Raw genomic sequence first — 17,524 nt, 5'->3', positions numbered from 1 at the left:
TCCTTGAAAAATTAATTTCTTTCAAATCATTTATTGAGCACCTAGTATAAAGAAAATGTTATATTAGTTAATTGTCATAATAACTTTATGAGCTAAAAATTATTTTCCTCATGATCTTTCCACTTCTCCAATGTCTCCTGCTTTGTTGTTTTGAGGATCAAATGAGATCACTGTAAAAAAATGTCGATGAGTTTTTCTCTTCTCTTTCCCTTTCCCAGGGATTTTGGAAAAATGCAGATATTAAAACTGAAAAGATACTGCTTGTTGTCTCTTTTCTTTGGATCTGTAGAGTTACCAGAATGAAAAAGATGGGAATAGAGATAAACTTAGTATATTTCCTAGGCTTTAGATATACAGGAAATGTCCAGATCCCCTGCAGGCCTTTAGCCACAAGATTGCATCACCTATCATAAAACTCTATACTGTGTTTTTGTACCGAGTTCACATTTACAGTACTAATAATGCCTTCAGCACAAGTCATTTCCAGGGAATTAAGTCCTCGTAGTCAGTGGGTTAAATCCCCATGAAATAACCTGCAGGTGACCCAGTTGCATTGACCTCAAGGGTAGAATTGCAGATCAATAGCTGCATTACTTGGATTCTGAAATATAAAACACTGGATTCTGAAGTATAAAACAATCTCTGGTGTTTCTGTTACCCCAATGAGTGTTATCAGATGGGAGATCACTATGGCAATTGCAAGTTCTTATCATATTAATGTTTGTGTTTGGTCCAAAAAGAAACTATTTTAAAAAGTAAATGCCTTCTGTTCTCTTTTCTTGGAATATGTAATGACGACTTTCAAACATATAATGAGAATTAACAGTAATTCAAATAGTACAAGTGGTCATTAATTGCTTGTACATGAAATAACATTTCCTCCTCAGAGGCAAAACATTCCAGTTGGATGTAAAATTCGTTTTGGTCTGTTCACCTTTTAATTCTGTCATGGGAGGGCACCAGATCTCTCAATCTGGGGCCAAATAAAAATGGTGAGCCTTACAAACTGGGTTGGGGGTAGTGAAAGAGAAAAGAGAAATAATATTACAGCTACAAGAACCGTGACATTGACTGACATGATGTTTTGCTGTGTCTAGCAAAGAACAGAAACCAGTTCAAGTATTTACACCAGCAGAGGGAATTATTTTGATGCAGGGAACTGATTACCCATCTGATGAAGAAGCTGAGAGCCAAATAAGAAAGCGTGAAGTAACCAGGAAACTAGCCACCGCAGGAAGATACTACCAGGTTGGAGGGGTAAAAGGTGGAAGGACCACATCACCAGATGGAAGCTGGAGCCAGTGAGTCTGTTCAGCCAAAGTTTAAGCCATGGAGGAGACGGATCCTCAGGTACCTTCTCTACCTGAGGCAGATGAGCTATCAGGGGAGAAGGGGTGGAGGATAAACAAATGAACTGGCTGGCCTGTTCCTTCAGCTTTCCTCTGCTACCTACTGCTAGTGGCTTCTACTGCAGGAAGCTAGCCTTCAAGAGCACCTGAGAAACGCAGCTGGCTAGAGTCAACCTTCTCATAGTACAGAGCACAGAAGTGAAGGGCGAAGATGGCCAAAGCCCAGAGCCAGCGTATACGGCCATCTCCCCTGTGAATTTACTTTACCTGGTTGTTTCCTGGTTTATTCCTTACATAAAAAGTCAAGAATTCATGGGCAAGTCCGTTGAACTTTTCACTGTGTAGATTTTGCAAGAGGCAGTGAGAGCTATGAGAGAGCTCAGCACCCCTCTGGGACTGGATATGAATGTCTTTATAGTTTTGAAAGACTTTTTTACTCAGTTGATACACAACGGGGTAAAAGTACCTCCTCTGGTGTGGTTTTACCATTGCCAAGGAACTAGGCGGCCTTCTTCCCATTTCTTAAGGATATTTAAATATGAACTACAACATTGAGCTGAGTTTAGAACACAAGAACTAACTTCAAGGTTATGCCAAAAATAGATAAGCTAGTAAACATACGTCTTTGTCCAGGATCATAGCATATTTCTCAGCCATATTACCCTGTTGGTTAGTCCCTCCGTTTTACATGTAAAAATGAGAAGTCCTATTCTAAGTTAGGCAAGGCAAGTTTGCTGAGATTGATTCTCTTTGCCTTGAACGATGAAGGAAAACTCTCCTGTCTCTTCACTTCTAGATTGTTTTCTCAAACCAAGCTCATCTGGAGAAACACTATTAGCACTTACACTGTATCTTACATTTTTAAAGGACTTTCTTAAGCACTGTCTTATTTATTGTCACCATAATCCATTTAATAGGTGTTGGCAAAAACTGTTGCAATAGCCATCAGACACAATAGCATGCTTCCCACTTCAACTCTGCCTTGTTCAGTCTGACCATGCCAGTGTTTCTGAAATTCTGTCCAGTTTGGACCTGCGTCCTACGGTAGTATATAGATGGTCCTATACATTATGGAAATTTAAAGGACACATCCTCACACGGGTTCTGAAGGCCTACTTCTCGAATCTCTTAAGCTAAGGGAATGGATTGCCTAATACCTTCAGAATCAGGTGAGCTAAGGGAAGCTTAAATGATGGGGATCCTATTCACAGCTCTTAAATCAGCACATGTACAAGTATGTTTCTAAGTAAGATAATCTTCACTCAAAAGTATGGAGACCACGATGTGAAATTTGTATGACTTCTTTAAATCTACATAATCAGAGATAGGTACCGAAATACAACTGTCCCCACTTTCCTTCCAGAGCACTATCCTAGCACTGTGAATGAACTTCCATGCTTGCACCTTCCAAGACAAAATATCAGACTAAGCTGTTATGGAAATACACGCTTGTGTATTTTGTTTTGATTCCTCCTTTTTTAAAACAAGTTAAGAGAGCCCAGGAGCTATAAAATCCTGTTGTTCTTGAGAAGCAGAGGGCTTATGAAATGGAAAGTCATGGCAGGGGATAAGAGCTCCAGTCTCACCAAAAAAATCCATAGTTAGAACAGTGTTAGTACACTGGACAACAGCAACAACAAAATCTGAAGTGGTGAGCAGGAACAAGAGAAAGACCTTGGGAAGATAAACTCTATTTCATTCCTCTTGATATCATTTTGCCACAGCTTTAAACAAGTATGATGACTTTTGTGGAATGAAAAACAGAATAAAAGGGCATATCGAGGGGCTGCCCTGCAACACGGGCTTCCCACATCCCCACTCCCACCGATAGGAACACTGCACACACAGCCAGCCAAGATCAGACCTCCTAAGTAGAACATTTTTTTTCTTGGAGATTTTTCTTGTTTGGACTTTAATTAAGCTCCTGCCAGGCTTGCAAGCTTTTTAATTTTACCTTTCTTTCTTCTTTCTTTCTTTTTCCTCCCTGAAACAGCTTGCTTGCCAGGACACTTTTTCCAAGCTGTCACTATGATAGTACGTATACTCTAAGAGATTAAATTTAGAGATGTACTAGTAGTTGCTTCTCTAAGAATCAATAGTAGAAGTTTTCTTGCACTTGGAAAGATTTACATTCATTCATTCATTTTTACTTAAGTGTGTTTGATGAATGAGAAAATAATAAAAAAGGAAGCTTTGTGGAGTGTACAATGACTATTGCCTAGCAAGTGATATAACTCAACCTTCCATAAAGTCACCAATTTAACAGAAGAAATTTGTCATTACTTAATTTAAGATTCACACTGCTCATAAGTAAATTGTAGCCAAATGTTTACCAGTGCTCTTGGGCGAAGGGTAAACTAGTCTAGAAAAGGCGATGCCTCAGTTGATGATTTAACATCTCTTTAATTCACTTAATTTTTTTTTCAAGATCCCTTTGTAGTCAGTTAAACTGCTTGCAATTCTGAAAATGTAATGGTAGGGAATGGGGGTGCCAAAGGTGACTCCTTTAAAGCAAATTCCATGAGATCCTATTTTCATTTGAGGAAGCTTAGTTGAACATTGGCCACCCTAAAAAGGAGCCTTATTTTTTTCCCTTAATTTTTAAAAAACTCAGATAATACTGCAGGAGCAGAAATAAAAATAAGCCATGAAAAACACAAAAACTAAAATGAAAGATGTGGAGCATTGAGGATATTATTACCTCCATGATTGCTCTTCTCGTCATTATTATTTACTTAGTAATTCCGCGCTGGCGGCTTAGTCCACCAATCGCTCCTGTCTGCGAGGTACTTACTGATGGCTTCCACAAACCGCTCAAAGAAGCTGTAAGGGAAGAGCGGCTCTGGCAGCTCCCGGAAAAACATCTTCAGTGCTCCGGTGACAACGTGGATGTCCTCCCACTGGCTGTCGTCCAAATTCAGCTTCTCTTCTGGGAAAACACGAGGAGAAATGGAACAACTGGTTTTAATGAAACAATTACAAGACACTAATTATTATGTTAATGTTTGCCTACTATCATCAGCAACCGTTAACAGCCTTCTGCACCTAGAGGTTTGGTGCTGTGCATGCTTTTTTTTTTTTTTTTCCCTTTTTCCGTAGGAAGGGAACATTTTCAATGGAATACCATCTGTAGGAATGCAGCTAACAAAAAAACAAGAGACACAAAGAGACAGTGCCATTGACACAGTGTGTCAGATACATTTATTCCCATAATGCATCAGTATGAAAATTAGCATCACAGCTCAACATGATTCAAAGCTATTTGGTTTTGAGGCCGAGGGGCTAAGAGTTGCCAACGATGGCCGGCTCAAGGGACCGGCCTAAAGGCCTTGCTGAGCCAACAGGAGACATATGCTAAACATGGCAATAGAAAATGAGTTATTGCTTTACAAGTGTTAGCCTTGCTATGTACAAGGGAATAATGGCTAACACTTTTTTCCCTTTTTTGCTGAATATATAGTCAGAAAGGAATAGAATACTGAGTGAGAAAGGATATTAATTCCTTCCTACTGCTTCAAAATTATCTTTTTTTTAAGTTTTCATCTCAGCGAGGAAAATGCGCCCAGCAACAATATTAGACAGACCCCTGTTGGCCTACGTAGGCTATGCAAAGCTGTCAAAAATGATAACACACAAAAGACAAACCACAAGTGCTTACCAAGTCCTATTAGAAACAACAGAAATGTTTGCTTGGGAAGCTTGAGGGAGTTGAGACATTTCAATATTAAGGAAAATAAATGCCAAAATGAAGTTTTTAGAAGACATAAAGAGACATGGGCAAGTATTTTCTTCCTTTTTACCCTCGATGTGAAAGTTTGGCTTCATTCTCACCCAAGAAGTGGATGTAATAGGGTCTGAAAGTGACATCTTTACATACAACCAAAGGAAGCAAGAGGCAAAAACATTGCTGCGGATTCATAGTATTTGTCTCTCTAAACATCCAATGCGGAAAAGATTTTGGATTCTGGGCTTATTAAAGCTAAAGCTAATCATTTTAGACAACCTGGGGGTTAACTGAAAAGACTACTATCCTGGCAAGAACTTAGCAAGTATTCGGTCAACTGGAATTTTGTTTCTTTACTGATGTACTGGGCTTACATTCACGTGCCCCCTTGGTGTCAGTTTTATGAATGCAGAGGAGAATTTGCACCAAAAATGTAAGAAAAGCTGAGAATTGTCACTGTAGGGAATCTTTGCATGGGCTGTTTTGCTAATAGTGTTCATGTCCTTTTAAAAATATTAGCTGAAATCTTTATCGGATCTTTTTTTCTAAATGGACTATTATTTCCAGGGCTAGTCAGTGACGTTCCTGCTCAATAGGATGTTTGCAAAGAGAAGGAACGAAGGTGGATCTGTTTATTTCAGATGGGCTATTTTCTCCTTCCCTTTCAGTCTTCATTCCTACCTCAATCATAACACAATAACGCGATCCACAACAAAATCAGCAGAGGAGACCTTCCTTCTGCCCTGCAATCATTTTTGATTGATTGTATTTCAACAATTAGTCTTTTATTTGGCTACACACTATTGAAATAGGCCGACAGCATCTTAGCAGGCCAGCTTTAAACAGTCAACTGTTAACAATAGCATCAAAAAGGGAGACCTGATGGGGTTTACTGTCACTTTAAAGAACAGGGTTTTCACATTGTTGAAATCTGTCAGATATTTTGAAATGTCCCTCTCACTATGGTGCCACACCCCCTGCGTGCCCTTATAATAAAATTGGTTTTACTCCTGATTAAATCATTTTCTCCCTACCCACTACCATACTTCTCATAATGGACCTGTGCGCTCTACAGCTGGTGTTCTTCCCATGGTACCAATTCTTACTTTATCTTTTAAGCACTTTGCTGCTAAGATCTCATGCAGAGTGCTTATGTTTTGTTAAGAGCTTCATTCTTAGAGAAATAGCTTAACACATGTTCTAAAAATGTTGTACAACTTATTGCTTAAAACACATTTAGAAAATGTATAAGTACTGTAGCTTTGGCACTGAACTTTAAGTGGAAACCTAAACACACACACACACACACACACACATGCTGGCACACACAGCTATCTCTACCAAAAATTTATCAGAAAAGTCCAATACAAAATGCCATTTTGGTGCATGGGTTTGAGATTGCCAAAAGAAAGTGTTCAGCAGGTAAAGAGAATAATTTTTATCTTGACCAAAACAACAAGAACAAATAATTGCTTAACCAAAGGAAAATGCCATTGATAATAATTGCCTCCCCATAAACATCATTAATTCAAGTGATTGTGAAAATGGAATTTTTCAATATACATAAAAAATAAAATTTACCCATCAATAATGCCATTTGATTATGTGCACTCAAAATGCCATATAATATCAATATCAACTTGTGTTACTTAAGCCAGTATTACCGATATAGATAGCTATATAGTCTTCATTTAAAGAAAAAAAACCAATTTATAGCCCTCCAACAAGTAGCTTAAATAATATGGCAAGTAGTGGGAAAGAGTGTTTTGGAATATAATATCTAATTTTTATATTAAGTTTTTTCATAAGCAACCAAGGTTAAGATCCCTTGAAAACCAGAGGACGTTAAGGTACCTTTTTCAAGGCCACTTTGATTTATCTAAACATCCAGTTATATCCCTATTTATATGCCTTCTCGTGAATCCAATCAGTTCTCAAGATGAACTGACTATAACCCTATCTCAGTATTAACAGGTATCATAAACACATTTTTATTATTTGACAGCATTTTCCAGCTAATCTATTGGCAGTGATGATATCTTTGCTTCTCCCTTTTCCAATAGGGCAGAGTTTCTTAACAGTGATGCACTATTGACATTTGGGGCTGGATAATTCTTTGTTGTGGGGGCTGTCCTGTGCATTCCAGGATGTTTAGTAACACCCTTGGACTCAATCCACTAGATGCCAGTAGCACTTCTCAGTGGTGATCATGAGAAATATCCCCAGATATTGCCGGATACCTCCCGGTAGTGCAAAGTTATCCGCAGTTGAGAACCACTACAATGGAGCCTGTAAGAGTCTACATAAGTTACTCCATAAATACTGAGTTATGAAGTTTACCTTAGGTAGGCAGAGAACTGGAAAACTAGAGACATACATACTGAGATTTGTTTAATATGAACTTAAAAGTTGGTAATTATTACTATTATTTTTCTTCTTCTTCTCCCCAAAGTGTCCCAGTACATAGTTGTATATTCTAGTTGTAGGTCCTTCTGGTTGTGCTATGTGGGATGCTGCCTCGGCATGGCCTGATGAGCAGTGTCACATCCATGCCCAGGATCCGAACTGGCGAAACCCTGAGCCACCAAAGCTGAGCGCCTGAACTTAACCATTCAGCCACGGGGCCAGCCCTGAGAGTTGGTAATTATTTTTGACAAAATCAAAACCTTTTACAAAACAAACCTCACATGACCACGATTTAGGATGCTTCACAACAAAAATGATAACCAAGAATTATTTAGTGCTTACACTATACTAGGGACTATGCTATGCACTTTACACTCATTATCTAATGTAATTTTTTCAATAAGACAATAAAGTCCATGCTATTGTTATCATCATCTCCACTGTACAGTGGAGCAGTGTCACTGTATAGGGATGGGGAAAATGAGGCATGAGTAGATTGAATAACTTTTCCATGCCTGAAAAGTGATGAATCCAGGATAAGGAGCCAGTAAACACCTCCCTCAAAACTATTATGTTGAAACTTAATCTTGGCTTCAGAAGCTGAAAGAGAAAAAGTAGACAAAGAGTAATTGCAAGTCGTATTATCTTGACCATTACTTAAAAGACAGTGACTTTAACATTTTATCCCTAAATGTCTTACTTGAGGCTATGGTTTCCCTTATAATCTGACTCTGATCTTTCATAATTACTCATTAACAGAGGGCACAGATTCTTATATAAACAGATATAAAGCAAATTGGAATAAAAAGAAACTGCATTAGAAAAGCGGCAGAAGATGGAGCAAATTGTTATGTCCTGATAGTGTGAGGAGGAAATATGATTTAGTGGGAAGGAGATTAAACAAAACACCAGGCCTGGATTTACCACTAATTCACTCATATCTATTTATTTGTGAAATGAAGATAGAAGGATAGTTGTTGGCATTAAATGAGAAAACATATGTGAAAAGCATTAGGAAAGCACAAGGAAACGAACACATGCAAGACGCAACTATGATGGGGAAGGTGAATAATGGCGCCAAAGGCAAAATAAATAAGGGATTATTAAGGCAATGGAAATACGGAGCAAACATCATCAACCATCCTGGTTGCTTCAGAGGATTTACCTCAGTGTGATGCTGTTTGTCATACAAGATCAATAAAAACTTTACATGCAAGAGTGTGACGCTGGGAAGAAGTCTGGATGAATCACGGTATCTCACAATCCTCACTCTGATCGTCTGTGCTGGCTTCTCCTGGCTCTCTAATTACACTACCTTAAATTCATTTTGGTCATGGCTTTTGGCTTAAAGCATTCAAACAGAATTGAAGATAGGTTGAGCTCCAGAATCCAAATATTACGTGACTTTTACGAGATCACAAAAAATATATCTAAATCTTGTATCCAAACAAGGCCATCTTGAAATGTCCTTTGTTGAAGGGTCTTTCATGTATTTTACTTATTTTTCTAAAGTAAAAACTTATCTGTGTCAAGCTAAGAACAATTATATTTGAAAAAAATCAACAATAGCCATTAGGAACAAACTTTCTTAAACAGGAGAAATGAAAGAAAGACCTTTGATGGCCACCAGAGGTCAATGGTAATTACCAAGGAAAAAGGCTTATTTAAATATCACTGGTAGTTTGATCACTGCTTTTCTCTAGTGTTCTTCATTGCTAAGTAGATTGGTGTAGCTAGAGGTTGCAATATCAAGTCTGATTTTAACTAAACTCAAACTGCATTAACCCAGCATTGGTTGAAATGTGGCTTGAACTATCCAGAATAGAGTAGAAACACAAGAGCAGAGACGAAATTCTTTGTGTGTTGAAAAACAAGATCATACCTTGTAATTTTTTCCATGGCACTTTTAAAGCCTCTTTCCAACTTTTATTTTACTGTTGTAATAAAAAAAAGAGGGAAAGACACCCCAACTTTCCCAGGACCTGGAAAGAATAGCTCTGATTTCATTAATATAGCGACAAGAACCTATTACATTGTGAAACGCTCATAACGGATGTGGTATCTGTTTCCAGCGCAGATCACCATTTGGAAATCTTATCTGAAAGGCCTGCTGGGTACATCAAAGTCACATTATGAATGAAAGAGATGCCAGAGGGACTATCGATCTAAAAAATAATAATACGTTTGGCCATAAAATCAAATTGGAAGATTAGATATTAAAGTGGATAAAACATACTGTTTATCTATAAGGCTATAGCTGATTTTTAGTTTAGCATTTAAAGGAGTGGATCAAAAGGAAGTTGGTTGAATCTTTCAACTAGCTCAACCTTTCCTGTCGTGCTGGCTCCTAAAAGTGACAGTTCAATCTAATTTCTGGTGGATTAGAGAGGTTTCAAATTCTCACACATGATGATGTAAACTCTATGCCAAAGGCAGCGTCTCTCTATGCTGCAGTTGCTAAAGCTTCTTCTTACAGTACCTCGGTTATAATATGAGACTTCAGTGAAGATCTTATCTTCGAAAACTAGACCAACTGGCCAATTAATTTGTTTGTTTACTTAGTTTTTCTTAAACAAACAGAGATTAAACGAAGACTACATACCAGGGACTGTACTATGTGCTTTTCAAAGTTACAGTTGTTACGGCTGCTTTATATTCCTCAAAGGAGATGGTTTCACCAGGTGCTCAGAAACATTACTCAAGTGAACATAGATTAAGTTCTAGACTTTTTATGTCATATTTCTGTCACCTAGAACAATATTCTATTGACTTTGAGGACATGTAGGGACAAACTCAAAGAATAAGTATATCACCCTAAAACTGTGCATTATGCTTATTGTGGGCTGAATTATGTAACAACGCCTCCCCCTCATTCATATGCTGAAGTCTTAACCCCTAGTACTTCAGAATGTGACTGCATTTGGAGATAGGGCTTTTAAATAAGTAATTAAGGTAAAATGAAAGGTGAATAATGGCACCAAAGGCAAAATAAATAAGGGATTAAGGCAATGGAAATACTGAGCAAACATCATCAACCATCCTGGCTGCTTTAGAGAATTTACCTCAGTGTGATGCTGTTTGTCATACGAGATCAATAAAAACTTTACATGCAAGAGTGTGACACTGGGAAGAAGTCTGGATGAATCACAGTATCTCACAATCCTCACTCTGATCGTCTGCGCTGGAATCACATGGGTGGACCCTAATCCAATTTGGTGATGTCCTTATAGAAGAGGAGATTAGGACACAGGCATACACAGAGGGAAGTTCATTTGAAGAGAGGAGAAAAAGATGGCCATTTATAAGCCAAGGAGAGAGACCTTAGAAGAAAGCAACTTTGAACACCTGGATCCCAGACTTCTGGTCTCCAGAACAGTGAGGAAATAAATTTCTGTTGTTTAAGCCTCCAGTCTGTTATACTTTGTTATGGCGGTCCTAGAAAACTAATACAATGCCCAAAGGTTTGAGGTAGAGAGAGATGTCATGTTCCTGGATCATATCTGAACATTTCCTCAACACATGGGCTATGCCACACTTATGAAAGCTGGCAGATAACGGAGATAGCAGTTTAGGCAATTCCAGTTGAATAAAAATAATTATCAAGATTCAGAGAAAGGATATAAGTTGGAATTCAATTAGTTGAATAATTGCTTGACTATTCAGGCTCAATCTATTTCAAATGATTTGCTCTATAAATAGGGAAGATACTTTCTAGTGTGGCCTCCAGACAGAGAGTAAAGTCATGATTGCCATTTTCTTACTTATTTTTTTTCCAGCTACTACTTCTAGAGTAGAAATATTTCGTTACTGCTGTAGCTCAAGACACAAAATACTAGGGAATATATAAAATGTTCTCAGGAGAAACTCAGTGCAAGTCAAATCAACTCTCTGTGGTCGTGGTATCTATCAAAGCGGGAAGAAGTGGTTTAAGTATGAAACTTTGTGTTCCCAAACCAAAGAGACTTGCTCCTTACAATTTATCACAATAACCTCCAGGAAATTGTTAGGAAGCTTACATTTAAAAATGGTTACTTCACTACAAGAGGATATGATTGGACCTATGTACAGAATGAGCAGTTCTGCCATCTGGTCTACAACTCCCAGTTTTGTGTGGCTTTCCTGAAGTAGGAAAGAGGGAGGAAGCAAAGAAACAACCAGAAACTCTTTAAGATACTAAAACTTAAAAAAAAAAAAAAAGCTTTCATTTCTTAATAGCCAATGGGATATTTTGGCAGGCCATGTTGGCTTGCTTTCTATCTTACTTCATGTTGTGTATATTTCTTTGGAAATCACTTAAGAATTCCAAGGCATGCAAATAATATGACAGACTAATATGAAATATCTTTAGTTACTCTCTTTGAAGGATGTGGAACAGCTTTCTACTATATCTAGTACAGGAACTGAGGCAGAAATGAGAACGTCTTATTTTTATTTTTCCTCAGATTTCATTTGAATGTAAATAATAACATAATAAATAGGTACAACTGAAACTTGTGAAGTGAGCACCACAGATGGAAAGTATAACAAATGTGTCATTGCTTTGTGCATTTTTAATTTGTAATGGCATAACATAAAACATCTTCCCATCATCATAACTCCGTGTATAATGCCACCTTATAAAACTGATCGTATTGACATCATGCTTCTCTCCAGGCTTCTAGATTTTTTTGTCTAGGCAGCTGAGAAGAGGTAGCCCTGTTCAGTCTAACAACACCACCAACAAAAATGAATTGACTTTATTTGTAAGGATCATAAATTTAGAAAAAGGATATATTTCATGGTACCAATATATATTTCTTTAATTCTTTTCATACTCAGAGCTTCCAACACTGCTCTTATTTCCATTCAGTCAAAGGCTTTTTGTACTCTGCAGACACTATACACAATGGTTCATTTTATTTGACTGTCTTCCCCAAATAGATTCTGAATTTGCTTGAATTCCATGGATGATTTCATATGTTACATACTCCAAAGGGTAGAGAATCCGTAGGATTAAATTTCAACAAAGTCATTTTTGAAAGTTTTCTTCGTATCTGTTCTAAATTTCAACACCATTACTATTTGTTCTCTCCAAGTTATATTACATTTGTAAATATCAAGCAGACGTTCAGGTCAAAATATATCTCATAATGATACTTAGGAAATAAACACAACTAAGTCTTGTAAATACTCACATACAGACAACATATCTATTGTAACTATATGCACATATATAGAGGTTGCTTAGTGTGCTGGTTTCCTCACTTAGCTAATGAGATCTGTTATCCCTTCCTCCTAATTTTGTGCAAGAATTATATGTAAAAGATCTAGTATAGGCTTGTTATAACATTTTCAGAAAATTTATTTGGACGTTATCTTTTTTGTCAGCCAGACTTTGGCAAATGTTTCCAGGATCTAGTTTAATTTCTGGCTTTTATTATTCCCTTTACTACATTGTCTGTGTACGTCGGGTTAGAAACGGTATCAGTTAGCAGGAGATGGACTGGGCTTTTTGCTAGTTTAGAAGTCTGTCTGGAAATATTCCAACAGGAAAATAGAAATAAAAGGTAAACAAAATTGTAGATTAAGATAATGCTACTCTCATTCGTTGAAACCATTTTATTCCTAGATAAGACATCTGTTAGTTGTCAATTAAAAATAACGAAAATGAAGGGAAGATTTCTAGCAATTATTGAAGATAACTTTTTTTTTTAACCTAAATTGCCCTGTTTAATTGATTCCTGGGAGTAGCTAAGTAAATTTTCTACTTCATACCATAACAATAGCCAGAGTTCTACCAAGGTATATGAAGCAAGAGTTGGGAGTCTTATAAATTTTGCAACTACTTGCATAAAGTTAGTGAGATGGTTAGATCTTTATGCATCAAGTTTCTTTGCGAAACCACAGAATAACACCATCCTCTTAACTCTGCATCTATACAATATACCAAGTCCAGAATAGTGATGTAGATTCTTTAATAGACCTATCTATTATCAATAACTGGTTATTTTGTTTTTTTGTGAATGAAAAGTTTTAGAGTTTTTTTTTTCCAACCTCAAAAGAGAATCTGCCTGTCTGATTCCAGGGGTCTCCAGCTTTCAAAGATAAGGAGCATAAAATCGCTCTCATGCCCCTTTCTACCATAAATTTGGAGAATCATAATTCACACAAATGATTCAAATAATGTGAGTTGTTTTTATTACAAAGGAGTCGTAAAAGCTAGTTGATAAAAACATTTGGTAATATGATACTTGAAAACCTATGGTTTTTAATATGAAGAGTGTGGTGCTTATTGTTATTTTTAGAATTTTATTATTTTATCTTACCTTATTTTGAAATAGATTATATATTCACAAAATTTAAAGTTAAAAATGCAGGAGAGTATACTTCAAAAGTCTCTTTCTAGTCTATTCCTAGCTAGCCAGTTCACATGCCCAGAAAAAACCCGTATTATCAATTTCCCATGTATCCTTTCAAAGACATTTTCTATACTCAAGCAATATTACCTTCCAACCCCAGCGTTTAAGCACACAGTCATATAATCTATGCACTGTTCTGCATCTTGATTCTTTCCACTTGCCAATATATCATAGGGATTATTCAAAATCAGGGCATAAAGAGCTTCCTCGTTCTTTTTTTACAGCTATATATTTAATTTTATGGATATACAATAATTTACTTAACCAGGCTTCAATTTCAAATATTTTGCATAGTGTTAATTTGAATGATCTTGTATTTTGATTATTTATGTTTAAGTATAAGCATAAACCCGTGTGAATAGGACAAATTCCTAGACCTAGAATTTCTAGGTCAAATGTTCTGTGCATATTTAAATATTGATAGACCTTCCAAAGTGCCCTCCTGGTTAGCTCACCAATTTATGTTACCATCACAATATCTGAGACATGAGGGTTCATTGGGAATATATATTCCTTACTGCCTGGGACTCTTCTCAGATGCCCATAGATGAATGTTACCTTTGATTGTATAGTTGAAAAAATACATAACAAAGAGTAAAATGAGGAGAGATCCAGAGACTTGGACTAAAAACATACATAAAATCTTTGTTAAACACAAGTGAGACTCTTATCAGGGATTTAACTTCTGATGAATTGAAAAGTTTGAATATTTAAATTACAACTGGTAAACAATTGATGTTTAATAAATATGCAACATAATAATTACAAATAATAAAATTAGCCCAAATAGCAATAACTATTTTATGATGAAATAAGAAACTAAATAGAAACAAAGTCAAATGAAAAAGAGAATGAGCATGCAGAAAATGAAATGACTGAATGGAATTCCACATTATGTGTCAATTTTGGCATTACAATTAATAGTATAAAGTCAAAAAAATAAAATTTCAATCGAATTAACCATATTTTTATTCATTAAAACAATTTATGAGACACCTACTAGGTATCAGACATCGTGCTAAATGCAGGTATGGGCGGGAAGATGCTGATAAGGACAGAATGCAGATTGAAAGATGTTTAAGAAAATGATGTAGAACCTCCTGAAGGCTGACAACTCTCAAGTTCTCTTTAATATCACTACCAGGATTGTGTTGTCTCTAGAGAAGGAATTACCCCTTTGAATTTTATATTTCCTTCATTAATACAAGGACATGCTCAATTAAAGTCTTAACAAATATCTTCTTTTTCTTTTTTTGGTGAGGAAGATTGGCCCTGAGCTAACATCTGTTGCCAATCTTCCTCTTTGTGCTTGAAGAAGATTGTCACTGAGCTAACATCTGTGCCAATCTCCCTCTATTTTGTATATGGGATGCCACCACAGCATGGCTTGATGAGCGGTGTGTGGTGTGTAGGTCCACACCTGGGATCTAAATCTGTGAACCTGGGCCACCCACACAGAGTATGTGAACTTAACCACTACACCACCAGGGTGGCCCAACAAGTGCTTTTTTAACAAAGATCATAGTGATGATGATGATAACCATGTAAACTCCCAAGTCTGAGGGTTAGCTAAGTTTCGCTTGTAGAAAGATAGGAGGACCTCATTTACTACGGTCTCAGGTGACCTGTTAGTACTAAGCCACATTTCTGAGCAGCCCAGGTGGGGTTGGCCCATATGAACCCTCACCTCTCTTGGCAGAGCAGAGATGTTCTTGGACTAACCTCACCCTACACATCCTCGTGTTAGAGTGCACATGAAAGTTGATGGAGGAAGCAGGAGTGATGTATATGGGGAGATACAAGCTCTGTGACCATGGATTCTTCTCTTTGCTTTTCTTCTCTTCCAGTCTAACACTAAACACAACACATCTGTGGCACTAACCCCTGGGCCTCTGCCTCTGCCTCCTGATGGCACTCAGATACCTATGATGCTAATCTTTACTCTGGCCTACATTCGGCTTCATTTCAGATCCTGCTTACTGTGTTTCTAATCCTAGCCTGATAATCCCATCACTCCTGGGGCCAACTCTAAATAATTTAACTAGACTGATTTAACCAAAGGGTTTCTCCTGCATCCTCCTCCAAAGAAGTTCATTCTCATTAATCTTTGTATCCCCAGTGCTTAGCCTAGTGCCTAGTGCTTGATGCACTCCCTTTCACTATTTATGGATATATTTGCATCACCTGTCAAATTTAACCCTCTTTGATAGTAAAGGCTATTTAATAGTAAAATAATAATGATGATAAAGACGTATGTACACACACACACACACATGGAGCATAATTTTTGTGTTCTCTTTGTTCATCTTTCTCTTTCAAAACACTTAACCAAGACTGAGGACATAAGTGGGTTGTTTAGTCACCCATTCATTCACTTGTCAAATATTTATTGAACTCAAATTTTGTGCTAAGCATGATGTAGCTGCTGGGGTGAAAAAATAGATTAAAAAAGACCTAGTTTCTAAGCTCAAAGATCCGGCAGTATATAGGAAATTCAGACAAGTAGAAAAAAATTGCATGGCATATGTTACTGTATGACTTGGTCTAGACGGTTATGGGAACATAGAAGATTAGTGTCTAGCTTTGTCTGGATGGTGGTCAAGGGAGGCTTCTCAGATGAGGTGTCACATAATGATCATCTTAATTTATGCACAGGCATGTGGACAATGGTGGGATGGGGGCTGGGGAAGAGAGAGAGAAGAGACATAAAGAACATTAGAAGTAACAGTCATGCCAAGGACTGGGCAACATGATGCATTTGTGGAACCATGAGTTGCTCGAGAGCACAGAAGTATAGGTTACATATCTCAGAGTGTTGAGGATGGAAAGGAAAGCGCAGGCCAGAGCATGAAGGATCTCAAAATTAAAATAGTCTGGAGTGCTATAGCAGGAGAGTGACATTCTAGAAATGTGCTCTGGCAGAAGTGAGTAGGATGGATCAGAGTGAGTCTGTGGAGAGAGGTGGTGTGTCCAAGAGGTACCATGAGCAAGGTGCTCATTTGAGAGGCTCTGTTGTGTTAAAATACTGCATATTTACAGTGGAAGAAAATATTTTAGAGGAAGTCAGGAAATAGAGAGGCACTCAGGTGTATTCATGAAACCATTACACAGCAGAGAAAGAAGTCTAGAAACTGATGGTTAGGCATGTACAAAGGATTAAAGTTCAGAGACCAATTATTGTGTATCACATTTATCATAAGTTCAGGGAAGTTGAAATATTCTATTTTCCTGAAGTTTATAAAGACCTGCTGGTAGCTGGAAAATGAGAATCCATTTGGATTATCTGACCAGAGATAAGACTTCAATGGTGTTTCCGTATCATGAACTACTTTACTGACTCTACAAAAGGGAATTACAATTAATTGGATTATGCTGGTCTCCACACGCTGATTGTAAGAAAAGAAAGTATAAAAGTGTAACTATTGCTAACAGGTCATATCTATCATCAACCATGGGATTTGCTTTTTTACTTACCAATAAGATTAATTTCTTCTTTACAATCTTTCAATTTGAAGTCGTTTTAATTATAGAGTTTAGAAAATTCAAAGGAAAAGGCAAACCTACTTTCAATGTATTATTAATAATTGACCTCATTTTTATTCATCTTTATGATGAGGGAAGAAGAAATGGATGGCTTGTTTATTGTT

At 37.1% G+C, this 17,524-nt stretch overlaps 1 protein-coding gene across 2 annotated transcripts in view; it reads right to left on the bottom strand.

Annotated features, from left to right (window-relative positions):
- The window catches only part of ARHGAP15 (Rho GTPase activating protein 15), a 607,848-nt gene that overhangs the window by 123,376 nt on the left and 466,948 nt on the right, over positions 1-17,524 (bottom strand). For both annotated transcript variants that reach the window (XM_008542643.2, XM_070581269.1), the window contains exon 14: positions 4,144-4,278. In XM_008542643.2, the coding sequence (XP_008540865.1) occupies positions 4,144-4,278 (135 nt within the window). The remainder of the gene's footprint in view (positions 1-4,143; positions 4,279-17,524) is intronic.

This window comes from Equus przewalskii, chromosome 17 (genome assembly GCF_037783145.1).
Source record: "Equus przewalskii isolate Varuska chromosome 17, EquPr2, whole genome shotgun sequence".
Lineage (NCBI taxonomy): Eukaryota > Metazoa > Chordata > Mammalia > Perissodactyla > Equidae > Equus > Equus przewalskii.
This window is presented reverse-complemented; position numbering and strand designations above follow the sequence as displayed.